Raw genomic sequence first — 26,427 nt, 5'->3', positions numbered from 1 at the left:
AGTTAGCTACATGATAGTAGGTGGAAACGATGAGGACACCGGTGGGTATAGATTAAGAGTTCAAACTCGCTTAATATAGTTAAAAAAAAAAAAAAAACTTTCATGAAACTGTATGAGTGCGAGAAATTTCGAAGTGTTTTTTTCTCTGGGGTATATTTCTATTAATAAAACGCATCAAATATTGTAAAAAGATATTATGAATTACAAAGGGGATTTTATAATTAGGACAAAAAGTAGTAGTATGTGTTAATGAAAGACGTCAGACTGTCAGAGTAATAACAGGCCGCTGTTTATGCTAAATGGGCTTTTATGGTTGGGACAATTTACTAGTGGACTGGTCATTTAATGTCTGTTATTGCTTTGCCTATGTGCGGCTTCATACGTGTGACGTGTTAATGGCTCTGGCAAACAGTTGCATGGGCCCATGATCTCTCTCTCTCTATATATATATGTATGTATGTATTTTTTTTTTTTTTTGGCCAGAGAATATGTATGTATGTATGTGTATTTGCAATGTTGTAACGGAAACAAACCTGTGATCTCTCAACTGTAAAAGAGCATTTCATTTAGTTTCTTTAAAGAATTTCCGTTTATCTTTTTATTGTGATGTAGAGTAGTATTTACAGATTTTTTTAATAAAAGAAAAGGTATTTCAGGCTGGAACATCATTGTTGCATGATCCTTTCTTTTGGAGGCTAATCATGACTATTTGCCATAACCGTTTTTTTCCCCCTAATTTAATGTAATTAAACACACGCTTGCACATGAGCTCAGATCTCATCTAAGGGTGGTGGATGGCGTTGTTGTTGAGACTTGAGAGGATTAACTGTTAACTGTTATAACTATTCTCCAGTTAAGAACTACTATATATATATAAGTAATTGTTTTTATTCTACAATTTGATATTCATATAACGGAGTTTAACATTCGTATTGAAAAACATGACAGTGATGCTGCTTTGGAAATATCATTGCTGACTTTGGGTTATGTTTGTTAAATTTTACAATACGGGCATTAAATTTTAAAATCCTAATGTCAAAATTCATAATATCAGGGTCAAGTTATTGAGGGGCCTGGATATTTGACTGAAATGTCGGACTATTCTGATATTAAATTATAATTAATAATGGCATAAAATAATCACCATGATCATTCATATTAAGCCTTTTTATTTTATTTTATCAAACCATGATCATATTAAGCCTACGGTACAGTTTTTCCTTGGAACCAACTTAGACCATACCCACCGTATAGAGGCTCACGAGTTTATGACGAGTTCTTCTTAAGATCTATTTTTTTGCCCTTAAGATGTTTGAAGTAAGGAGTAATGACCCATTTCAAATCCGCAAAACTGAAATATTTTTTTGCTAGTGGAACGTTGGAAATTGAGTTCCCCCCCACCCCCAAAACCATTCATTCAATAAAATAAATTCACGCATAGGACACGTACCCTCATGTTTAAGTAAAACTTAAAGAGATATATGTCAAAATTAATGTGGATGGAGCATGCACTAGAGAAAATAGGCTTACAGCGTGCGGAGGGCGTAGCACGAGATCACGAGGGGACTGTTTTAGATGGTTTCATGTTCCATATAGGTCGAGGATCTAGTCTGCATGCAGAAATGTGGGCAGTGCTTTGGGGCCTCAAGAGAGCTTGGGAACTACAATGGCGTAGGGTGATCATAGAAACAGATTGCTGGGAGTTCGTTCAAACAGTCACGACTGGGTGGTCTGAGGACCATGGTGAAGCAGACATTCTTCGTCAGATTTGGGACCTGCTGTGCAGCGACTGCTCGGTCAAAATAGAGTGGTGTAATAGAGAGGTTAATTAAGCTGCGGATGCGCTCGCAAAAGAAGGCTTGAACATTGCAAGCGGTGCCGTGTTTTTCAGTCAACCTCCGGCGTTCCTGTTGCAGTTCATCGACTTGGACATTGATTGCCAAGTCTTTCGGCGTTTTTGTTTTGTAGCGAAAAAAAAGAGAGGTACTTAATCTTGATTGGAAAAAATAACCAAGCGTCGAAAACTAAGTTAACTTATTTGATATGGTGACATGAGTTTAGTTCAACAACTATGACATGTTACAAAAATGCAGCGACCTTCTTTTTTCGGTCTTTTGTTACAATTGTGACTTGTGAGTAGACTGTTATCTAAGTACTTAATTAAAAAATCAAACTACCATTCCCAGCAATAAAAATCAAATTACATAAAACTACTCTTCTAGTTAACCAGAAATTAAAGTTGATGTAGTCTTTCTGCGGGGCTTTAATTAATTAAACGGTCAAAGTATATGGATGAAACACTTTAAAAATATAATAAAATAACTGCTCCAGAATTTTATTTATCGTGGGGTAGCTTTTGACCTCGTGCGTGGACCTTCTTTTGTTACCGGTTCTTTGGGTTGTTCTGTGGTTTACCGTTCAAAGTAAAAAAATTTCGTGAGTCTCTCTCCTTAAAACAATTTTGAATCGCTCCATATTGTACGCCTTTGGATACTTTTCCTTCATTGTGATCCATCACTGTTATAGTAACCATTTTTTAATTATCATCTGTTATTTGGCACCGTCGACTAATCTAAATTAAACAAATAAAGTTTGAGGAAATTATCTGGTTAATGTATCTGTGGTTGTTTTTCGAATTTCGAATTAATAAACAAATAATATTTTCCTCTGTGTTTTACACGATATACATGTAAATGTAATTGTTGGGGGCAGCCTAATGCAAGTTGCTCTGCACACAATCAATGGCATATAAAGCAAGTCAACTTAATTTGTGACGTAATTGTCACATGGATCTTCATGTTACCGTTGGCAGGACGGTTGACTTGGTAAACCCGGCCCCCACTACAGGCGCCCAGCATAATGCCACTGCTGGCCGGATTATTCAAAATTTAATATTACTTCTGATTCTTAAATAGATCAAAGAACTAGTTTGTTAAGTTAATTATTTGTAATAAATACATGTTGAGTTTTCTAAAATGTATTTTGTAATCATGTGTATTAACCAGAACTATCATTTAATAAAACTTTTAACATATATAATTATTACAAGAATTACTTTAGAAAAAATAATAATAAACATAAGAGACAAAATAAATTGAGGTCTTACAGTTATAATCAAATTAAAAGATAAACTAGCTTTTATATTAAGAGGTGGAGGTAATATCATATATGTGTTTTAATATTAGCTTTAATTTTTCAATCAAGTCCAAGAATGAAGAATCACCCCATGGTAGTATGCGGGGAAAAAGTTTGGCCAGCGTGAGACCGTCAAAAAAAAAAAAAGATCATAATTTTTTATCCCCCCCCCCCAAAAAAAAACTTTGAACAGAGAATTTGAACCGAGACGTCAACTCATTTTTTATTATGCCAATAACCTTTTTTCTTTTTTTCTTTTCACCAGAATTATGCCAATAACCTAACGCGTAGCTTGAACTTCTTATGAAATAGATCACCGCCTTTTATTTATTTATTTACAAGTATTTTTTTTATTAGTAGAGTCAATATTATATAAATTTGAACATTAATATTTTTAATTAATCAATTTCATTGAAGATATAATTTTAGTATTTTTAAAATACCAACCAATCTTAACTGTATTTCTTATTTATATGAAAAGTTGCTGCTATTTTATTTTGAAAAGGATTAAACCAGTAGTTTTTAGTTAGGATTACGCAAATAGAACCTATAATCTCCTTGCTTCAGTGAATATACTTGTCTCCCTTAAACCAGAATCAACTAATTATACAGTTCAACTTCCATGGCTATTTCGTAACAGTGACTTCTCCAGGCACGTGAATATGCTATGTCATCCACACTAATCGATCAGAAGCCGGTAGTTAGGTTTTGACAATACATTCCTCAATATAACTCCTTATTTGTAGGACTCAGTAATCCGTATACATACCAAAACATCTTTCATTGACTCGGATATAAATATTTAAGTGTAAATTTGAGCTAGATTCTGTTTATATACAGGTCGAAGCCCATGATGGACTAAAAGCATCTAAAATAAATTGATTCCATTCTATCGATTAAAAAGCCTGAAGAAACTGAAACTAAAATAATATATATACAGTATGTGAAATTTAAATGACATTCAAACGTTGGGTGTGCATTATTTGATTAATCAAATATTGTTTCAAATTTCAATGGGCGATAAAAATAATCATAACAATAACCTTGCGCATGCCGAATATACACACACACACACCGTGATTGACTCATCCAGAATTATTCATCATCTCTCTTTCTTTCTGTAAGTTCCTGGTTGCTTTAGGCAATAAGCTTTAATTTTTAAGACTACAAGACTCTTTTTTACCACAAAAAAAAATGCAAAAACACAAAGCTTGGAACATGCATAACTAATGACACTGAAATTAAATTATTCTTTTTGTTATTTAGTGAAATTAATTATTCTAATACGTGAAGAATTATATTTTATGTATTATAAATTGAAAAAAAAAAAAGACGAGACTTTAGGTGCGGAGGTAACCCAATGATATTGATATTTAAATCGGGGGCACAAAAAAATATTTACCTGAAATTGATTTTATATATAATAATGTTAGCATAGCAAGTGGGGTCTGCTTATTTATTTGTTGAGTTGGAGAATGAGAAATTTAAGCGTTCGGAAATGAATAAAATAAGTGAAATAGAAGTTTGATGGCTAAATCATGGGCCAACCATGAAAAAACGAAATAAATATATAAGAAAGTAGATGGGGAGAAAGGTATGAGATATGGTCGGAGACTCACTGCTCACCGCCATGCAGCGACGCCATTCTTGAATTCTGAAAAATGTTTTTTGGAGATTAAATGAAAAAATTATAATATTTTACAATTCTGAGATTTGCAAACACTAGTATTAAATACAGACTCTGGAGGCAGAATTTTATAAATGAATCAATTTAGGTAATTTATTATTGTCATAGAATCCTGAGATTTACAAACATTACAAATTAATATTACAATCCGGAAGCCAAAGCTTCGTTAACGAACTAAAAAGAAAAAGAAAATTGCAGTGGCTAAAATGCTTTTGGGGCAGCAACTGAAAACAAGAAAATGCCCTCCCTCCACCTCTCGTCGTCTCCAGCGGCAGCGTTGTCACCAGCAATTAAAAAAATATATAATTGTTATTGCCAAATTTAGCTGTCAATTTCAGATGTTAATTAACAACTTATATAAATTCTAAAAAGATTAGAAGTCAAATAAAAAATTTTATTAGGGTCACTTTCAAACTGAGTAATTAATTTGACAATATATATGTACGTGCCTCGTCAATTAAACAGCTTATTGCGTTTTTTAAAATAATTTTAGAAATCAAACGAAGGAAATATAAAAAGCGTTGCTCATAAATTTAACGACAGTCAAGTTTAGGATGCTCATTAATTTAACAAGTTATATCATTTTTTATTTCAAAAGAAAAATTTCAAATCATGATTTCGTTGAGCGGCTCTTATAATATCCTCTTCGTTGACTTCTAAATCGTGATTTTTACGGGAAAAAACGTGGCATAAGCTGTTAAACATCCTGAATTAACTGCAAATTTTTAGAGTGACAATTCTAATTTTTTTTCCATCTAGCTTCTAAATATACATTTTTTTTAAAATATTGCATACAATTTGTCTCCCATTTTTTTGGCATCGCATACAATCTGTCTAACTGCGTTACTGGAAAAGCCAAGTTGTTGGGGGATGGTGCCGTCACCATCTCCGGAAACAATATCGGAGGGGGCCAGGGAGGACGTGGGCATTTTGTTTCGTTAGTACACTTTGTCTTTATTTTCAGTAAAATCTAATTAATTAATTTATGAAAATAAAAATGGTTAATATAATTTTTTATTTCTTAAATTTGTTCCTATTTTAGTTTTAGTCCTTATAATTCAATAAAAATTTGAACAATTTTACTTATTAAGAGACTAAAACCTAGTTGTGATAAAGAGGGCCAGCCTACTACAAATTGGAACCCATGCGGGCCTGTCCTAAAAAGACTGCTTTTTGGCGGATTCGTATTTAGCCAATCAGCCCTGCCAAATGCCATTTTTTTTGAAAGTTTTTTTTTGTATTTTACATATATATTTTTAAAATTTTAAATTAAAATTACAAATTTTTACATGCTAAATTTTTTTATTTTTATATTTTCACATAATTATATAATAAAATTAATCTCAAAACTTGAAATATAAACATAGAATTCTTTTTTGAAAGTTATCTTATTAGTATAAAAATGGTAACATAATAACAAAATGAGAAATCAAATTTAGAATGAACAAAATATAAATCTATATGTAAATTGAGTGAAAATGACAAAATTCTTTGTTAAAATTAAAACAATTAAAACAATTAAAAAACTAGCAAGCTCTTGGCGAGCTACGAGTTGGCTAGCTGAAAGAACCGCATCCAAACGGTTTCTATTTTTTTTAACCCAACCCGCTACTTTTTAAGGGTTGGTTGGTTGATCAACCCATATTACTAGCTTTATTAAAACTTATTAATTGAAATTTGAGGGATTAAAATCAAAATGAGGATAAATTTGAGACCCAAAAGATTATATTAACCCATCATGAAAAGAATATTATATTACTCCAAAATAAAAAATTAGTTAAAGTATCTATTTGTTATTATCATTACTGAGTAAAAATCATGTGTAACTTTTTCTAAAATATCTCTTCGTTAACAAGAATATAAAATGTGGGGATAAAATAGCCTAAATAACACTAATCATTTTTCTTAAAGCTATTTTAAGTGTGGGATGATGGTTCCAATTTCCAGACCTACATAAAAAGTATAATGGGTGCGTAAATTATGGCAAAAAAAAAAGTCCTATATTTATAATAAAGAAGTAGAAATAAATTAATAATATTCACTTAACGATATTTTCATTAGTTAAAATAGGCAGCATGCAAGGTCAAATACGCATAATAAATTATTGATGATATAGGAATAGGATGCTGAGTGTTGATTGCGTGTGCGGTCAGCCACGTGACACCAATCGCGGCCGACGTTTGGAGTTGTATACTCGCATCATTATCGCCCTCTTTTGATTTTCTTTTCTTTTGTTTTTTTTTCTAAATTTTATTTTTTCCGTCGGGAGGCTTGCGATGGCCGTTTCGTGTCTCGTTCAGGGGTGGGTGGTCATTACGCGATATCTACACAGCCCACAAACAGCTACCAACCAGCCAACCAATTAACTCCACATCATCATCGTCTCACCCGCTGGTCTGCTTTAATGTTAATTTTATATATAGACTCTGCCACCCTTACCAATATACCATGATTCAACCGCATGCCATCTTATCTGAATGGCTACAAATTAAATTCAAATAAAATTTATAAAAAAATATAATTAACATGTGTATGATAATTATATATATTTATAAACACTTTATCTGGCAAAAAAGGGTAAGAAAATGAATAAATGAAAATTTCAAGCACTTCAATGTGCTTTTGATCACGGTCAAACGATTTATCAACACCGACAAGTGACTCGCTATTTGAAAGCAGAAGAGTTTTTTTTTTTTTTTAAGTTAATTCACTCTGTCTTTGGATCATCAACCCATATGAAGTGCTTGTCAATCAAAGTTGATCCCACCATCAATACAGAAAAGTTGATCATCTTTATCTTTTATAAATTCCATTACAATATGAATACTGTACTTAGACCCGAATGTAATAAAGTACATCATATCTATGTATCAGGAAATAACTCAACAAGGCTTCCTTGGAGCTGGTTTTGTTTTTTAATTTCTTCTTGTCCGAAATTTTATAAAGGTGTTCCTCCACCCATAAGCACTTACATGCGTATATCAATAACACTTGGGGGGGGGGGGTTCTGCATGCATATATAGAAAGAAGTCCTTTTTGTATATCTGTTCAATAATCAAACAACTCTATACTTCTATGCGATGCTTTGGTTAGTGACATCGAGAGAAGATTTTACACACACATATTTACAATTATAACGAGCTGCATCATAATTTATTACCAATGATATTTTATGAGTAGATCTCGAACAAAATCGTGAGATTATCTGTCATGTATTAACTATATACCACCTTCGGTTTTTAATAGAAGAATTAGTTTGACTTTTAATTTGATCTTAAATATAAGATTCCAATTCACTTTATCTTTTATATTTATTCATTTTTTTAAAGTAGTCGTTGTAATAGTTGTGCTCGTTAAATATTTCATCAAATAGTAATGTTAGCTAATATACATAATTCGTAAGGATATTCTAAGAAAGACAACATCTATTTATTACAAATCTAATTTAACTAATTTTTTTAATATTTTCAAATTAGTCAATTAGGTCTTATATTAAGGATAGAATGTGGTATTGTAAAAGTGTGTATATGCAACCCAAGATAACATTGTATATAATACACGACGTGCGTAACGTGCGTACATTCTCCTTCTGTTTTTTTTTTTGGGAATAAAAATAAAATAAAAAACTGTATACTTCGAGGGACCCGTTGTGTTTTTTTATTATCATAATTTGCATTTTCAAATTCTGACCCATCACCGCTTATAGATGAAGTAATATTATACATGGTATTGAAATATTGAAGTGTTCAACAATCACGGAAGCCTAATTTAATTGTTCAGGTCAGATCTCATATGCATAAACATAATATTTATGTTCCAGCTCAGTAATTGGTTGTTCTTATCTTGATTTTCGGGATTGAATATTTATATGGCAAACAAAGTAACATGTCAGCACTCCTAATATGAACAAAAATATAAAACAAGGAATCACTCAATCAAGCTTGCAAGATGCTCCGACGACCATATATGTTTTGTATTGTATAATGTACATGCCAGAAGTCCCCGTCTTACTTATGTATAAAAGCCATTTTTAAATACACAGACAAACATAAAGTCAACTCTACCAAAACATTACTTAACATTATTCGATTCAAAGTTTACAGGATCAGAATTTTTACTATTTCTTATGTTGTAGTACTGTATATACAAATTGCATACATTGCAAGAAATCAGCAAGACAGGTGTCCGTATTTTGTGTCGAAATTTAAGATGAACCAAATGATTTGTGACCTGTAAATAATACGATTTGATATGGTAAATTTTATTATATGTATTGATAATATCGATAAGAAATACACATCATCATCAAAACTTATTTATTGATATTTGTATATATCCACAAATAATCAAACATGTAATTTTTTTTGGGGGGTAAGAATACACAAAATATATGAAACGTGGCGCAGAAGATGAGTTGGAACAATATACATTGAATCTAAAACGTTACCGATGCACAAAGAAGAGATGCGTAAAAAGGCAAGAAGGCGTTTGTTAAATATTTAAAAATTTCTAAATATTAATATTAGAATATTTAATTATAATATTCTTTTTGAATAAAATGGAATATGAATATAATGAATAGAATATTATTTATTTAATATATTTAAAATATTTAATTTATATTATTAATTATTTTATTATTAATTTTATATTTATATTTTTGAATTTTGAATTTAATTTTAATAGATAATAAAAAGAAAATGGAAACAAGCTTTGCTGGTCAAAAGGAACGGTGATCTGAGAAGCAAGGAGGCATGGAAGTGAGATGGAAGGAGTGTGGAGTTAGGAAGAAGAGAGGAAGCGTCTGGATCTGAACAGCGAATGGGCGATGTGCTTTGTGGGCAGCCCGCGGTCAAACCCCCTCACGCGATACCAGCGCCTTCCATAAGGAACCAATCAGCATTTAATCATATTGGCACAAGAGAGAGAGAAAGTCAAAACGACATGTGCTCCATGGCCTTTTCCACTGCTCCTTATTATTATCAACATGTCTGACAAGGTAAAGTAAAGTTGGTCTTCTTTGAGCCCTTCCCCCATTCATCTCCCGCCCCTCTCCTGGAAAAGTCATTCCCTCGCTCTCTCCCCTCCGTGTTTTGACTTCGAAACACGCTTTCCCCTATAAATATTAACCCCCTTCCCTCTCTCTTTTTCGCATCACCTTTCATTCATCGCGGCCATCTTCTTCTATACTCCTTCCAGTACTCCATCTCATTTTCACGTTCTCAGATTCCACCAGAGACTTCGTTAATTTGTGCTTTCAGGTTTGAGACATGGACGAGAATATTGAAGTTCCTCCCTTCTTCTTGTGCCCCATCTCCTTGGAAATCATGAAGGATCCGATCACGGTTTCCTCCGGGATTACCTACGACCGTGAGAGCATCGAGAAATGGCTCTTCTCCGGCAAGAACAAGACGTGCCCGGTCACCAAACAACCCCTCTCCGTATCAGACTCCTCCGACCTCGTTCCCAACCACACCCTTCGTCGTCTGATTCAATCGTGGTGTACCATGAACGCTTCTCACGGCATCGAGAGGATCCCCACGCCCAAACCTCCCATCAACAAAGCCCAAGTGGCTAAAATCATCAGAGACGCTTCTCGATCTTCTCAGTCACCGGTTAAATGCCTCCAAACACTCAAATCCATTGCCTCCGACAGCGACGCCAATAAACGCAGCATAGAAGCCGCGGGCGCCGTCGAATACCTAGCATCCATTGTACTCCGTCACACAAGTTTCTCCTACACACCTGAAGAAGCTAGCCCTGACGATGATGGATTTGAATTGAAAACAAGCGGAGGTGATGAAGCCTTGAGCATTCTCCATAGCCTCCGCCTGTCCGAGGCTGGCTTGAAGAGCCTCGTCAGCTTCGAAAACGGATCATTCATTGACTGCTTAACCAGAATCATGCAGAGGGGATTCTACGAGTCACGAGCTTATGCCGTCTTATTGTTAAAATCCATGTTCGAAGTGGCTGATCCATCGGTTTTATCCCATTTAAAACCAGAAATGTTCGTTGAATTAGTACAGCTATTGAAAGACCAGATATCCCAGCAAGCCTCGAAGGCTACTCTAAGAACACTGATCCAAACATGTCCTTGGGGAAGAAACAGAATAAGAGCAGTGGAAGCAGGAGGCGTATCGGTGTTGATAGAGCTTCTTCTAGATTGTAAAGACAGGAAGCCATGTGAGATGATGCTGGTGTTGTTGGAGATGCTGTGTGGGTGTGCTGAGGGGAGAGCCGAGCTACTGAGTCACGGGGCGGGGATCGCAATAGTTTCGAAGAAGATTCTGAGGGTGTCGACTATGGCCAACGATAGGGCGGCGAGGATTCTGCTGTCCATTGCCAAGTTCTCTGCAACCCCTAGCGTTTTGCAGGAAATGTTGCAGGTTGGGGTGGTGGCGAAGCTGTGTTTGGTGCTTCAAGTGGAGAGTGGGCGAAAGGCTCAGGACAAAGCCAGAGAGATTCTCAGAATGCACTCTCGGGCTTGGAGGAATTCTCCATGCATACCCAGCAGCTTGCTTTCTTCTTATCCGAATTGAATTGAGAGTCGTTCAGAGTTTTGATTTTTTTTTTCTTTATGTATATTTTTCCTCTCTGTTGATTAAGTTTCCTGTACAGAATTATTTTGAGAGGTATGAAGAATAAATGCCAGCATGGGCATCAATTACAGCCCATGCAGGTTAGATTGGTTGATTGATATGGATTGTGCTTATAATGGATTACTGACACAAATGGTGTCATTGACCAATTTCCCCTTGTCCTCTTCGAATTCCATCTTATAATTAAATTGCTTGATGGTACTTAAGAGTAATAAAAAATACATATAAGATGATTATATGGCGATCAAATCGCGGTTACGTAATACAGTTCATGTTGAATAATATCTAGCTATAAATAATAAACTGGGAAAAGAGAGCAGACACAGACACACAAAGACAAGAACAACTATTTGGAGGGTTTGATTAATATTACGGTACATAGCTTGGATTTTTTGTGGAATAGATGTTATGAAGGAAAATGACAAATATGTATATAATGTCACTGCCTGCTTTTCAGGGAGCTTAATCTTTTAATTTCCTCTCTTTGACGATGAGCCACATGCACTGCCGGCCAAGGTTACTTCAAGATGATAAACTGGGAATTTGCTGTGATCATCATATTTGTCTATCGCTAGATCATGAAAAAGAAAATGGATAGACTGGGAATTTGTGATCATCTGTCTATGCGCTAGATCATGAACAAAGAAAATGGTAAGCTGGGAATTCGTGAACATCTGTCTGTCGCTAGATCTAAACAAAGAAAAAGGATTAAACTGGGAATTTGTGATAATCTGCCTGTTGCTAGGCCATGACTCATGAGCAACGAAAATTTGTGAATGGAATTAACTAGAATTAGGCTGGGGAATGGGCAATGAGCAGGAAAAAAATGTCATATCTTAACTCATCTTAAAATTCAAATTTATATAAGTCATTCTATCTTATTAGATATTACTTGTTAAACTCAATCCGATGTAAGACTTTTTACATCAACTTAAATCCCCTCACACTTGAATATCTTAACAAGAAGCAATTATAATTTGTTAAACAGTCTCTTACCAAACTGTTTGAATTCATCATCCTTTCTTTCTCCATACTTCTAAAACCGGCGGAATCGGTCTCTTAGCCTCAGCCCATCAGTAATTATTAGTTCACTTTAATTGCGTTTTGGACCCAATCATGTTGGTCCCCCTATTGATAGGTAATTAATTGGTCAGACATTGCAAGGTTAAGTCACATGAGCGTTCAAAAACTATAAATGATTTTTATTCATGCTTTTCATTTGCTCCATTAAAAATAAATGGACCTTCATGAGGTCCAAGAATAGCCACTGTTAGTTAATTAAGCACGATTAATTAAGTAGCGAATCGTTGTGTTTTTCTTGCAAGATGCAACCTTTTTACTTTCTAGAAAATCAACCAGACTCGATCCACAGCAGCATGCACACTATGATCTTCAAATTTCCAGAGTTATCTACTTCGTTTGAAATGGAACAACCTAAATCGATCGGTTTTAAAAGTCTCACCTGTCGACCTAGAAGGCTAAAATCTATCAAAATATAAATTCTTAAAAACCAATAAACTACGAATTATTCAAATCATTTTATAGAATAAATAATAACGGCTGATGTAGGGAAAGGTACAGCTCGCACACGGTAATGGCACCTTACCAATTCCGTCAACCACCATTTAGCGGCATGAACATAGCGTCCTTGAGGAGCTAGCGATTTAGAAAGATTTATAACTCATATAATATTAAATCAAAAGTTGATAATATATATGAGAAAATACTTGAAATGCATATTATTTTCGATCGGCCAGCTGCTTTTAAAAAAGATCATATAATTTGGGCCTGCTTTTAGGAAGATCTTTGACAAGTATTGAGTTATAGTAGTTATAAATCTTTCAAATTCAAATTGTCGCGATATATGATAATATTGTATAATAAATTAAACTATATCTGCTTTGTCCAAAAAGGATTAAATTATTTGATGTTTCTCGGATCATGTGGTTTCTGGGATCATGTGATGCACAGAGTTTTATATTCAGTTAGTTAATTAGGTGGCAACGCCCCACTGGAAATTACTGCTTAATTAATCTAACATGCAAACGTCGACGATCCAAACATGAATTGGAGCATGTTTGACTCTGGTTGTCTGACCGAATACGGGAAATAATGTGCTCGTCGGTTGTACAGTTCAAAGTCCATCTGTATTGGCATGAAGAACGTTAATTCATGTAGAATATAAAAAAGGACTTAATTCGAAGAGTTATTGAGAACCACCAATATAATCAAGTGGTTGAGATGTATATAGGAGGAGCCTTCTGACCCTTGTAATTGTCAAAGCCTCCTAGTTAGTTCAAGTCAATATTTCCATGAGAAAATTCGCTCTACCATCCTAAATTGTAGCATAACAACAACTTGGCCTATGGAAAGATTCTTAAATTGTGGTGATATATGATCTATATGTTACGTTTAAATTAAAGCTGATTAATTATTTTGTTGCATTTCATGACTTCTAGCTTTTGCAGCTAAATTGACCACCAATAACGTTAACGTGCTAAGGGAGGGACGGGTCTAATAAATGGATGGTTTGAAGGAACTTCAACGCACAACTTGACGAGAAGCATACACAAGTATAAGGCAGTCCATGTCAGCACTCAGCATAAAGCCCATCATCATGGTCACTTTTAAGATGCACATACGAGTTCATCTTTAATTTTAACTAAATTATGTTATTATCCCCTATATATAAAATTATAAATAGTAATATAATTATATTCCCTTTTCATGGCAAGAAGGGATTAATTAAATAATGTTTTTCTTCTATTACTAATGATAATTGCTAAGGGTATAAACGTTATTGTTCCAGCATAACTCTTGAATATTCCTCGGAACCATATAAGGCGCATGGATTTTCTCGAAATCTTTTGTCAACTTGAAAGAAAGATAAACATAAATTATGAAGCACGCATTATCTCTCTATTGTGTGCGTGTGCGTGAGGAGGGAGAGCGCAGCTTGTCTATTTTTCTTCAATTTACACAAAATATTTTTTAGAGCATCCACACTCCCTTCAAAACAAGCCATTCGAGTTCGACTACACTTTGCAGATCGACCTTTATTTTAAGGAGAAGATTAAATAACTGTCCCCCTATCTCTTTTCAAATCATTTCCCCCTATTTTGGGCAAATTTTTTCCATTTTGTTTTCATATTTTTGTGAATTATTTCCGTGCAAATCGCAAATGCACAATCACCTTCGGAGTTTGTACGAACAAAGGGATCTGCCATTTGATCCAGTATGTAAGCGCAAGAGAATTAAATACGAAAGCCAGAGGCCAAAAAAGGAAATTAAAAAAAAAGCACAAATTAAAAGCCAGGGGCACTACAGATTTGATCGAGTATATCTTGTTCATTGAAAAGTCGACCTTTTTGCCCTCCGGCTGACGACTACTTGAAACAAGTGAATGTTTTGCAGAACTGAAAATTCCGATTATAACTTATAAAACCTTGGAAGCATGAACATAGCTGAAACCCCAGTGTAATTATTATGATATCAATACCTCGAGAGTACGTAAAATTGTTTACATATATATAGTTATTCAGTAATATTGATTCATCCTTAATGACTTGAAACAAGGCAAGAATGAAGAGATACAAATGTATAATCAAAGGCCGGGAAAAGAAACATTGGTTGAGTAATGAAAATGTCCCCAGTTACCATCTACATGAGGTTGATGAGTTCCAAGTGGCGCCTGGTTTACGACCATCATCTCATCATGAGATTCGGACCACATCATCATGTCATACTGCGAGGCGACCTCTTCACCTGGCAATGGTGGCAGCTCAAAATCGCTACTGCCAATTATTCTCTCTCCCTTATGCTCCTGCATGGAGTTGCATAGCCCACCTAGACGATGACCCGCAGCAATGTTGAAATGGGATTCTATTGTGGATGGTTCAGAAAGACCAAAAACTATGTCGGACAGACTCGAATACTCTACGCAAGGATCAAAACCTAGTGTTTCATAAACTGATGATGCGGCTCCTGGTCACTTGATCTGGGTTTTGATTGAGAAAATTGGCATAAATGAGTGCAATATCAATATGTGGAGCATGATCAGAGGCCGGTGATGAGGAGCTAGAAGATGAAACAGCAGCAGCATTTGGTGAAGGCAAGGCTGATGAGTTCACTCTTAAAGTCCTGCTAGTATGGCGCCTGGTTTTCCGGCAGCCGCCACCAACGGGGACGTTGCGGAGGGATCCTCCTTTGGTCCAGTACCTTCTGCAGCCTTTACAAAAGTAGCGAGGTTGAGTTAAGCTGTAGTTATTGTAATAGCAGAACTTGGTGTTGCAAGACCCACACCTGGGACAGTTCGGTGATATCTCCGAATTATGCTTCCAACCTCTCTCCATCATCTCTTTTATCGTCTCCACGCGTCATCTGAGACTTGAAAGAGATCAGTAAAGAGAAGGGTTATATATATATATATATATGAGGCCAGGTATACTGGTATGATCAAGTGGGCATAGGGGAGGGTTTTATATGCAAGTTTGGAGTGGACGAGGATGAGAGGGAATGCGTATGGAGGCGTGCGTGCACATGAGGACGCATGCATGGGTGTAGGCAGTCCAGGTAGTGCTTCACAGGTTCCGTAGGCTAATTATATGGTGTCGGTGTTTCATCATCTATATGAGCCTTATTCAGGAAGCAAACTCCTCGGTACTACCATTTCACACGCCTCCAACCACATTACTTTTCTCTCTTTTTGTTTGGATAAAAGGGGATTCAACAAGAAATCGCAGAGAGATAATGACAGGTACTATATCAATCTTTCTTGATCCTTCATCACCTCATAATTAGCTAATGGAGGATGATCAAAGACTCAAATCTGGGAGTTTATCTTATGAGCTGATTTATCAGCATTTCTAGCAAAATCTCTGCACATGAATGTCAAATCAACTATATATCCAGTCCCTAGCTACAATCTTTCCAGCTTCTTTAATGATGTCCATGAACGGATGTCCCGCTCTGAGATCTCTGGTCATAAGATTAATGGCCAACTCTCCCTTATTAAGTATCCCTCATTTCCACCTCTGTAATAAATGAAGTCTTACTATAAGCCTCTGCGGATTTTGTAGCAGTGGCATAGTCTTTTGTCATCTTGTTCTTGTTTTTCTTTTCCTGATGTCGCTTATTTTCTTGCTAATATAAGTTCAGAATAATGAAAGACGTACTTTGCTGGGTACTACGTATAACGTTATTAATCCTTAGCTATAATTTGTTAACCCAAAAGTTGAAGTTATACTATCTGAGCATGTAGCGACTTTGATAAGCAAATTATTTGTGTTACTGTGTGTCTGTAATTCACGGGGGAAGAGCAAGCATTGTAGGAAGGAATGTCTCTCTCACGGTGATCATATAAACTTCCATCGTTGACCCCGATTTCTTGGATCATGGGCACCTGGGATTTCTCATCAAAAGTCACTTAGTTTTGTGGCAAAATGCTGACGAAACGTACGAAAATCGATGCCCAAGACTAATCGCTTGACCGCTCTATCCTCATTCAACAAGATGCTTGCCCTAGAAACAGCTCCAAAAATTGCCAAACAAAGTAAATTAATGGACAATGCTTGGAATTGAGATGACACGATTTTGAGAGTCCTTCAAAGCAAACTTTTAAATTGTTGCAAACAGGACGCCGCACGTGGATCTAAAGATCTTTGCTTGCCCACGAAGATAGGAGAGAATTATAATTTCCCATGCTTTCTTACCCAAGAAATACTCCATAATTCGTTGTGTATCTTACAAGAATCCCAAGCAACCAACAGATATGCTTCTCTCTGACTGAAACGTCTTGCAAGCAGAAAACTACCATTAAGAAAGAGTGTTTGGAATCATAATTTTAAAAGTAATTTTACAGAAATAAATCTGTAGAGAAATTTGTCTCGATTTACAAAAAAGTATTTTTTTAAAAGCACTTTTAAGTGTTTCTAAACATTTTCCAAGTAATAATATGACATTCGATGAAACATTGAATGATACATTGGCAGTAAAATGTCACAAGCGAACTTTTACACGAAGTCTTACAGATTTTTTGAAACGGTTCTTTGTTCACAGATTCAGAATTGATAAGTTTTCATTCTTCAACAATAATCAACCCCTATAGGGTCATTCTTTGTCCCTTTTTTTTTTTTTTTAATAAATAGTAGCTGCTTTCCCTTTTCTATGTTTGGATGAGCATATGCACAAGTCAGTAATATCATTAACAAAGGCACCAAGCTAGTCCAAAATGTCCAACACTACAGGCTGGATATTAACAACAGGGGTGAGGTCTCCAACTAGCGTGCTCTTGCAAGTAAGAGGGGAGTAAACATCAACTGTCTTACGAGACTCAAGTCACGTCTTATTGCTTATAAACTGACATGAACTATGAAGGCTTCTCAAGAAGAGTGGATACGAGGGGGAAAACCCATCCACGAAAGAGCTGATGATCGAAAGATACAGCCATTTTGCTTATTGGAAAGGTACTCGCATAACGCCAATACTGGCTTGGCATAAGGGTGATGATGGGAAGGTTCATTTCGACCACTTGTCCTGATAATAGCAGATCAGTGTTGTGGTGCTGCCAGATTTCACAAGCCTAGGAATTTAAGTCAGCCAATCACCACTAGAGAGTTGTTGACCCAAGAACAGAATAATACCCGCTCAAAACCAAGCCCCAACAAACTGAGTTATCTGGCAGGAAAGTAGATGCAATGAAGACCATTTTGTCCCCCCCCCCCCCCAAAAAAAAATTTTCACTGCAACCATGCTTTTCAAATTACAGAATACAAAACTTATTTTTTTTTTAATTTTATAATCAATTTGATGTATTTACTTTTCATTACATACCTTCTCATTCCGCAAATCAGTCAAGCTTAAAATGATTGCTATGATTACTATTGGTCAATTACAACACACGTATAATCCATTGAGGACAAATCGAGCACAGGGACTCTAGAGGAGACGACATTGCTACCAAGACTGTCTATATTTCTATCGTCCTAAATAATATCTGGGAAGAGCATGAACGGGAGCCACTCTCTTGGGAGCCCCATATGGGATTGCTTCCTTACAGAGGGAGGCGACGCGAAGCCTCCACACAGACGCAATCCCACAGTCGCGCGAACAATATGGCACCCGCAATAAATTTTCCCTGAATTGAAGGATTCAAACTGGATGCCGTCAGTCCTAGAAAATAGATCATCTTACATTCTGACTATGCAGTAGTTCAACAGCAGCAGCGACCACCCCCTTTCCTTCAGCAGAAATGTCGAATCCTGGTTCTTCAATCTTCCTGTTTAATAGTTTGTCAAGCTCCCCGCGCAATTTCTGCAAATCCTTTACCATGAGATATTGAGTATGCAAGGCTCAAGCCAATATCAAGGTTTTAGTGTAGAGGGGGGGAGAGAGAGAGAGAGAGACACACACACACACACACAATCCCGCAATAGGGCGAAAGCTTAAGAGAAATTACCCTTATTAGCTCAATGACACTCTTAGAAGCAGAGAAATGAAGGTAACCTCCTAGCATCTCAATGCCCTCCCCAGTTTTACTCGGCGTAAGATTACCACCAAACAGAAGCAGAGCATAATCTGATATGTTTGTTGAGTCCCTAATATAAATGCTGGTCGTTTTAACCTTTTCACTATACACCATATAGGGCAGAGGGAAGAGATGAATCCCTGCATTGACAGATGCAGGATGAATATCAACTTTCCCAACTTCTTTAGTGTAGAAAGCTGTCCGTTTTCCTCTTCTTTTGCACTGCACAACATTTGGGTAGAGCCCTGCACAAAGAATTGCGCAAACCATCTCCAGATCATGGCTGTATTGGTTGTAAGCCTGCATAGACATAAGCAATGGTTGTTTAATTTTCAACATCAACTGAAAATGGGTAGAGCACCAATACCCATGAAAGCAAATTTTGAGGAAGTTATGTGAAAAGACATTACAATTAATAAATATTCTGAGACCAAAATCTTACATTAGCACCCCGGGATTTGTCAACAAATCCAATGTCTGATAATAAACTGAGAAACTGCATTCTCATATCATCAATCATCTGCAAGGTTACTGAAGATAGAAAATTATCCCAACAAAATTGCCTGTCCTGTCCTTTACGTTTTGCATCCTTCCATTCTTCAAATGCTTTCAGAAGGCCTATGTGATCGCTGAATAAAAAAATATACTTCGAATTTCAATATTTAAAGACACGCAAAGTCAAAATTGTAAAATCCATTGTAACACTATCAGAAAGGAGCACAGCGCCTGGCTACACAACCCACCTGCAAGAATCACCAGCAAAAGATCGCTTTGCCTCATCAGCTTCTTCTTTTCTGTTTATGGGCAAGACAAATGGGTCACGATATGCAAGAGCAGCAGCTATCGTCAAGGCAGGATTGAGACATTGAAAAATAGAACCCATCAGAAGCATCTTCCCTATATTTGGGTCCAAGGGTATGGTGCAAAGATGCCGACCTGTTATATGAAATCAATTCAGAGAACATCCAAAGCCAATACTTACAAATGGAGAGAATAATATGCAGCATAAGATACCCAGTGGAGTGAGCTGCTCCTCATCATCTAATGCCCCAATTGTTTTCAGAAGTTCAATAGCATTCTCAACAGCAAGAGGATCTGGTGGTTGAAGTGCTTTTGCGAGAAATGATCCCACAGTACCAAGCTGCAAACTTTTGATGTGCAGGCACAACTCTTGCAACGGCGTTCGGAGAATTTCAGGCAACTGATACTGAGGCATTGCATCATGGATCACTTTTGGATATAACCTAAAACAAACTCCAGGCTGTACACGACCAGCACGCCCTCGTCTCTGGCATATTCTCCCCGATTAGCAAATTGAAAACAACATATGGTGAATAAGAAATTCAGCAATAATCACAAGCTTGACCAGACAGCCACAGAAGTGTAAGATGTTCACCAACATGAAAAACACCCATGGGTCATTAAAATTTAAAATGCAGTTCTACAATCTCAATACCTGATGAGCTGAAGCCTTTGAAATCCATGATGGCAACAGACAGGCAAGCTTGTTTAAAGCATCATAGCTAGTCTCCTTTGCTTTTCCACAGTCAATGACATATACAACATCATCTATGGTGATGCTACTCTCAGCAATGTTTGTAGCTATTACAATTTTTCTACAGTGGCAGAATAACATTAATCAAAACCTAAGAGGTAAAATGACAAGAAATTAAGATACATGGTAGCAAAACAGTTAGATGTTAATCTAAACAACACCATGGAGAGCAGATTAACAAAGCTGATGCACTGCAACACAACTAAAAGGGTATAAGGTCAAAATGACAAGAAAATCATATTATCATGAAATTCTAAAAGTACCAGCAACAGCATAACATATAAATAACAACAAAGGGTTGTGTCAGCCCAACAATACAGGTAGATTTTCCAAAAGTTTGTACAGACCAGGACAGAAAATATTCTATCCCGCACATATCTATTACCAGGATAAAGAAGGCAGAAGGACAGAGGCTTATATCTTGCTCATGGGATATGATGATTCTCTAATGCTCTAGTGAGCTAATAGAACATTGAAGGAGCCAGTAACAGCAAAACAAGATTGAATTAGTTTAGTTTAAAGTGCATCCAAGTAGCACCCACTTAGTTGAACCAATTAATCTATGGTAATCTAATCATCTAATAATTGGCCAAATGCCTTGACTATCTCAGACGAGTGCAATAGATGCAACTTCTGCCATAATTTTCGGAATGCTTCTTTTAGCTCTTACATAGTTCGTGAACCAAACGTCCGATTACACTCGTCAATTAATATGAACAATAACATCAACTATATAAATCAAAACCTTTTTTTTTTTGGCAAATGAGTACATAAATAAATGCTAAATAAACTGAATGATAGCTTTCTTTCACATTATTAACTTTTCCACAAGCAAAACCCACCCCATCATGTTTTTGCCAACTATAGTACAATTAGGGGGGAAAACAGCTTTGCATCAGATGCAAAGCATTGATACAATTTAACAGTTTCTTTGAAATGCTTTAATTTACTGATGAGAAGAGAAACAAAGACACAGGAAAAGAAATCTTAGCCAAAATTAGATCCAAACGGGGAAAAACCTGGCTCTCACTCAAAAGAACCTTCCAATCCTTTAGAAGTTCTACAAGACACAACCCCTCAAGAAACCATTTGCGGATATCCATAAAGAGGGCATAAAAACTCCTCAAACTTTTCCCAAGCAAAATCTGTCAAACAAGATCAGCAAAAGAGAAGGGCTTACCTCTTGTTAGGAGGAGGGCGGTCAAATATTTCACGTTGGTTCATGGTAGGCATTGAACCATGTAAAGGAAGAATTGAAAACTTGCTAGGCTCTCCAAGAAAGTTATTTCCTTTAAGTTTGTCAAGTAGTTTGGAAATATCATCCCAACCAGTAAGAAATACAAGAATTGCTCCATCACCTTCATTTCGACATATATATTCAATTGTTGCCTCTACCTGAAAAATCACAATAAATAAAATGGAATAAGAGAAGCAGAGCTACCGTTTGAAAATGAAATCACCAAAATTAACTCATGAACATATGAACAAAGGCATAGAGTACATACCAAGCCCAAATCAACCTTCAAACCAGACCAAGCTTCAAGAGACTTTCTAGCATATAAACTGTAATTTTTATAGTGATTATCTATATCAATATCCTGCAATAACAAAACATAAAATATCATACATGCATATTGCATGCATTTACATAAGTCAATCTACACACACAAACAAACAGTGGCCTGTGTACAGTGAGAAGCCTTCAAAAAGAGAGAACAACTACCGTATAATTGACGACATGAAAAGCCTAAAGAAAACGCTAGTCAACAAATTTTCAGAAAATCACCGAAAAAGAAAAAATGAAAAAAAGTCATTGGCACCACAAACAAAAGCATTACAATACCAAGGAAAGAGAAGCATTTTACATCCAGGTCTCGACAGGAAGCTACTTTGCTCCACTATAAGTTTTTTTCTCAAACCAAAAGGCACTATTACGGGCAGAAAGTTTTTTTTTAAAAAAAAAAAACCACTGGAACTCCCCTTTTCTTTAAAATAAAAAAAATTGAAAAGACATGCCACTAAAGTCTCCTTCCAACACAAATGCAACTCAAGAAGACAAAACAGAGTTCATGGCATCTTTATGCATCATGTAAACTGCCTGCGCTGTATGATAGGTCAAATATACATGCCTCAAACAATTCAGTCAGAGGATCCTTTTTAGGAGCTTCTTGTTTTCTCCTCCTCCTTGAATTCCCCTCAAAACTGTCAAACTCTGACTTGATGCTGTATCGGGTTTTCTCCAGTACATCTTCTAGGAAGAGCTCTGCCACCGGGAATGTAAATCCCTGGCACAAAATATACAAAAAGAGTTACTACATATGTAGGGAAAAAGAACTGAAATCTATAGAATATGCATACCAGTATGTGTATTGTTGGGGCATTGGCAAAGTACTTAGAGAATAAGTCAGCATTAATGGTGGCACTCATTAGAATGAGACGCAGATCTGGACGGCGAGGCAGAAGGTCACGCAAAATTATGATTAAAAAGTCTTCATTCATTCCTCTTTCATGGATTTCATCTACCATCAAATGACTAATCCCAGTTAACTTGGGATCTTGAACCTGAACAAACAGAAAAGAAAAGTAAATGCCACAAGTTGCAGGCAAGAATTTATGAATATCCTAGGTAAAGTATATACATTCTACACAAAAAAACTTATAACTCCAGGGATGACACTCTATAGTCAAGGAAGTGAAGATAAAATGTTTCCTTGAAAGAGAAATTGAGATTCAGGACAAAATAAACCAATGGCAATCAAAGAAACATACTAAAATTCAAACAAGGTTAGACAGCATGAAAAACAGGAATTGTTTGGGATGGAAAAGAATTTTAAATTACCAGCCGGCGAAGCAATACACCAGTAGTGCAAAATAAGAGGTGTGTTTGAGCAGAACGCTTTGCTTCAAGGCGAATTTGGTAACCAACTGTTTCACCAAGACTCTCACCCCTTTCAGCTGATACTCGAGCTGCAACAGAAATTGCAGATATACGACGAGGCTGAGTACAAATTATGTTGCAACTAGCTCCACGTAAACAGGATATCTCCTCTTCTAGAATGAACTGTGGCAGTTGAGTTGTTTTGCCACAACCTGTCTCTCCTGAAACTACCAATACCTGCACTTTATGCAAGCCAAAGTTTACTTTTTGATATGGAACCATCATTGTAATCTATAAACTGATAAGCAAAATTTTAAATCAGATCCTATCCAACCAGGAATATTTACCAACTTAAGGTTTTACTTCCTTTTTCATTTTCTCAAGGATCTACAAATGCTAAACATGTCAAACCCTCAGTGACAGAAATTCATATAATTTATTATCGATTTCACGCCTAGAAACAGAAAGTTAAGGACAGTATGCAATTAATTGAAATTTAAAACTTAAAACCCTCTTCTTTTGATCATTTAATATCTAATAAGGAATAAAAAGTGTTGGCTACGTACACCAGGGCTGGTGAATCAACTATGTTGTATAAGGCATTATATTGAGTTATTAATAGACAATTTACCCACCTGATTTTCTTTAACTGTTTTCAGAAACTCGGACTTCATTTTAAATGCAGGAAGATTTTCCCGAAATGACTTCATTGTCTTCAAACTATCACTTGCCTACAAATAAATAAATAGAATTTAGCTCTGATAAGAGTTTAAAAGGCCAACACAAACAAGTAAAGAAATTATACCAAAATTAATGCTAAAAAATGATATTATAGTCAAAAAAGACCATGTACCTGCATTTTCCCCTGTCTTTCTTTGAGTTCAACGCAAAGTTTCTCATTGGAAGAATCAGTCTGGTCAGCAGGAACAGGTTTCATAGTACTTATTGTTTGCTTAGGCTTCTCATTGGCTGTTGTGGAAGGCACATTAACTGATCCTGCCTCCTTGGGTTGTGTATTATTCAAAAGAGATCCTACCCTCCTCTCAATGTCTGAGGACATTTTAATCTGCAGAAAGCTCAGAAAATGATCGGATTGACAAAATTTTTCTGGGCAAAAAATGGGTATTCAGCATATAAATAGTGATATACTGGACCTCCTTCTGTGTGGATCCATGACGTTCATCAAGATCAGCACGGTAATCAGGCAATGGAACTTTGCTAACGACAAGAGTTTTCCCTTTGTTATATGCATGGCTTTCTTTGCCCAAGCACAAAATCAAGAGAAAAAATGTCAGACAGAATAAAAATATTATCAAAATATCGAATAAAGTTTTCAGTTTCCAACTTCCGCAGACCAAATCCAAAAAAAAAAAAAGAAAAGAAAAGAAAAGAAAACTTTTGCTGAGTATATATAAGGTAGATGGGTATCAATCACAACGAAGCATCATGTAAAGTATACTGTACAATATCCCTTAATCCAACGTGACGCCATAAGACTGCTGGTAGAGAACACACATAAGCACACAATGGCATTGATATGACATCAGGGATTGGATAAGGACCAAACTTTCAGGGAGGAGAAGAATCAAAGATAGAGAGTGAAAACGAAAGAATATCAAGAGAATGCAGAGCTTCTACTTTTCGCTCGGTTGATGAGTGGGAGCAGTTGCATATTACATGCAATAATTAAAAGGACAGCCTGCAGTTCAACCCCAGGTAAGGTAACATGGGCAACCCGATAAATTTTCCCCCTGTCTTTCAGTTTAAGAAAGAAAGCTCATTTGGATAAACACGGTACAAGGCTGCGCTCAGACGAGCTGTCCCACCTCAATTTTTTGCGGAATGAAAAACTTAAAAAGTTAAGTTATAAAGCACTCACAAGTGCAGCCCAAGTTCATAAGCCATATCAGCGAGGGTTTGCTGGCCTTCACGACCATAATTACGCTTAATGATCATCTCTTGCTCTCCTCCTCTTTTCATCTTTTCAATCTTATCCCACCATTCGTTCTCATCAAATACTTCCTTCTGCATCTCACAAAAATAAATAAATAAACAAATAAAAGCCAAGTTAACAAAGAAGTATTTGAATTTCTAGACAATATTCGTGAAAACAACATTGAGCTGTCCTTATGAATCATTTTACAAGCCTGTGTCCTCAGAGAGACCAATGAAAAATCTAAACTTTTAAGTTTTACAAACCAATTCGCCAACTAAAAACTTTGCAAATCAATCCCCTTGTCACTCAAAACATCTCAGACAAACATTAAAAACAAAACAACATGACGCCCAATCTACCTTAATATACTTGTATAACTAATAAAGAATTTGTATGGAAGTATAATTTGCACCATGATATTACCTCGCCCTGTATTTGTCTCAGGCGCTCGGCTCGCCATGCAGGGTCCCACCATCTCTGCCCTCCCCCTCCGCGCCCACCACGGCCGCCGCCAGCGCCACGCCCGGAAGATGCGGCTCCACCCCTTCGTCCACCTCGGTAATTGGGCCGGTAAGACATGACGGAAGTCGAGATTCGTAGCCAGCCCCGGAAATGTTTTGGAACGTGCGGGCGTCCTGCAAACAATAGCAAAGGTCTAAAGCAGGTGGACATTTATAACACTGCAGCTCGGTCCCTGGTGACTGGCGAGTGTCAAGCACTAAGCATCGTGGGATTAAAAAACGAACCGGCAAGTGAACCGGACAAGGGCCGGTTTAATTCACCAGATTGTAGGTCAACTGGAAACAGTGGATATCAGATCATAGATGGATATATTTTTACATTTATATACCGTAATTTAAGAAAATGAAAGTTGGCAAAAAAATTTAATAAAATGAAAAATATTTTTTGAAAAATATGATCAATATTTGGTGATGTAATTTATTATTGATGATTGCCGTCTGAAGCATATGATAACTATTATTTTTAGTCTAACACTAATAAATATTTAATTATTTTAATATCGGAGAAAAAATCTGTTAGGAAGGCAAAATGCCTAGACAAATAAACGGCGCAGGGCGGTCGGTATGATAAAGCCAAGACCCCCGCGAACC

The 26,427-nt window shown here is 36.3% G+C and overlaps 3 protein-coding genes across 4 annotated transcripts; 1 reads left to right on the top strand and 2 right to left on the bottom strand.

The window, feature by feature from the left end:
- Positions 1-9,988: 9,988 nt before the first annotated feature.
- Positions 9,989-11,570, top strand: LOC114734157 (E3 ubiquitin-protein ligase PUB23-like). The gene has a single exon (XM_028921703.1). The coding sequence runs from the start codon at positions 10,093-10,095 to the stop codon at positions 11,359-11,361; it is 1,269 nt and encodes a 422-aa protein (XP_028777536.1). The 5' UTR covers positions 9,989-10,092; the 3' UTR covers positions 11,362-11,570.
- A 3,455-nt stretch (positions 11,571-15,025) lies between these two features.
- On the bottom strand, positions 15,026-15,773 carry LOC114734198 (dof zinc finger protein DOF3.5). Its single transcript, XM_028921747.1, has 2 exons — positions 15,392-15,773; positions 15,026-15,303 (listed from the first exon to the last, which is right to left on the bottom strand). Exons 1-2 carry the CDS (start codon positions 15,771-15,773, stop codon positions 15,026-15,028), a joined length of 660 nt encoding a protein of 219 aa, XP_028777580.1.
- Positions 15,774-18,181: 2,408 nt separating this feature from the next.
- On the bottom strand, positions 18,182-25,894 carry LOC114734151 (DExH-box ATP-dependent RNA helicase DExH1). Of its 2 annotated transcripts, XM_028921696.1 has the most exons (16): positions 25,739-25,894; positions 25,259-25,404; positions 24,534-24,633; positions 24,233-24,445; positions 24,015-24,110; positions 23,341-23,616; positions 22,860-23,063; positions 22,631-22,786; positions 22,007-22,099; positions 21,682-21,896; positions 20,403-20,562; positions 19,961-20,234; positions 19,690-19,882; positions 19,389-19,575; positions 18,878-19,246; positions 18,182-18,732 (listed from the first exon to the last, which is right to left on the bottom strand). In XM_028921696.1, exons 1-16 carry the CDS (start codon positions 25,892-25,894, stop codon positions 18,604-18,606), a joined length of 2,967 nt encoding a protein of 988 aa, XP_028777529.1. In that variant the 3' UTR covers positions 18,182-18,603. The 2 variants fall into 2 exon arrangements, with proteins under 2 accessions (XP_028777529.1, XP_028777530.1); XM_028921697.1 differs by lacking the exon at positions 25,739-25,894 and having other exon boundaries at positions 24,534-24,637; positions 25,259-25,341.
- Positions 25,895-26,427: the final 533 nt, after the last annotated feature.

This window comes from Neltuma alba, unplaced genomic scaffold (assembly GCF_004799145.2).
Source record: "Neltuma alba isolate B1F8T4 unplaced genomic scaffold, ASM479914v2 tig00013081_pilon, whole genome shotgun sequence".
Lineage (NCBI taxonomy): Eukaryota > Viridiplantae > Streptophyta > Magnoliopsida > Fabales > Fabaceae > Neltuma > Neltuma alba.
The sequence above is the reverse complement of the archived record's forward strand: the minus strand, read 5'-3'. Positions and strand labels throughout refer to the sequence as shown.

Bases quoted from the DNA above. Each gene is read 5' to 3' on its own strand.
- LOC114734157 (XM_028921703.1), top strand. From the start codon at position 10,093: ATGGACGAGAATATTGAAGTTCCTCCCTTCTTCTTGTGCCCCATCTCC.
- LOC114734198 (XM_028921747.1), bottom strand. From the start codon at position 15,773: ATGGAGAGAGGTTGGAAGCATAATTCGGAGATATCACCGAACTGTCCC. The intron at 15,304-15,391 runs GTTTATGAAACA...CATCCACAATAG, and splicing joins GACCAGGAGCCGCATCATCA to AATCCCATTTCAACATTGCT.
- LOC114734151 (XM_028921696.1), bottom strand. From the start codon at position 25,894: ATGTCTTACCGGCCCAATTACCGAGGTGGACGAAGGGGTGGAGCCGCA. The intron at 24,634-25,258 runs GTGAGTGCTTTA...GGGCAAAGAAAG, and splicing joins TATGAACTTGGGCTGCACTT to CCATGCATATAACAAAGGGA. The intron at 20,235-20,402 runs GTATTGAGATTG...AGAATATGCCAG, and splicing joins CAAAGGCTTCAGCTCATCAG to AGACGAGGGCGTGCTGGTCG.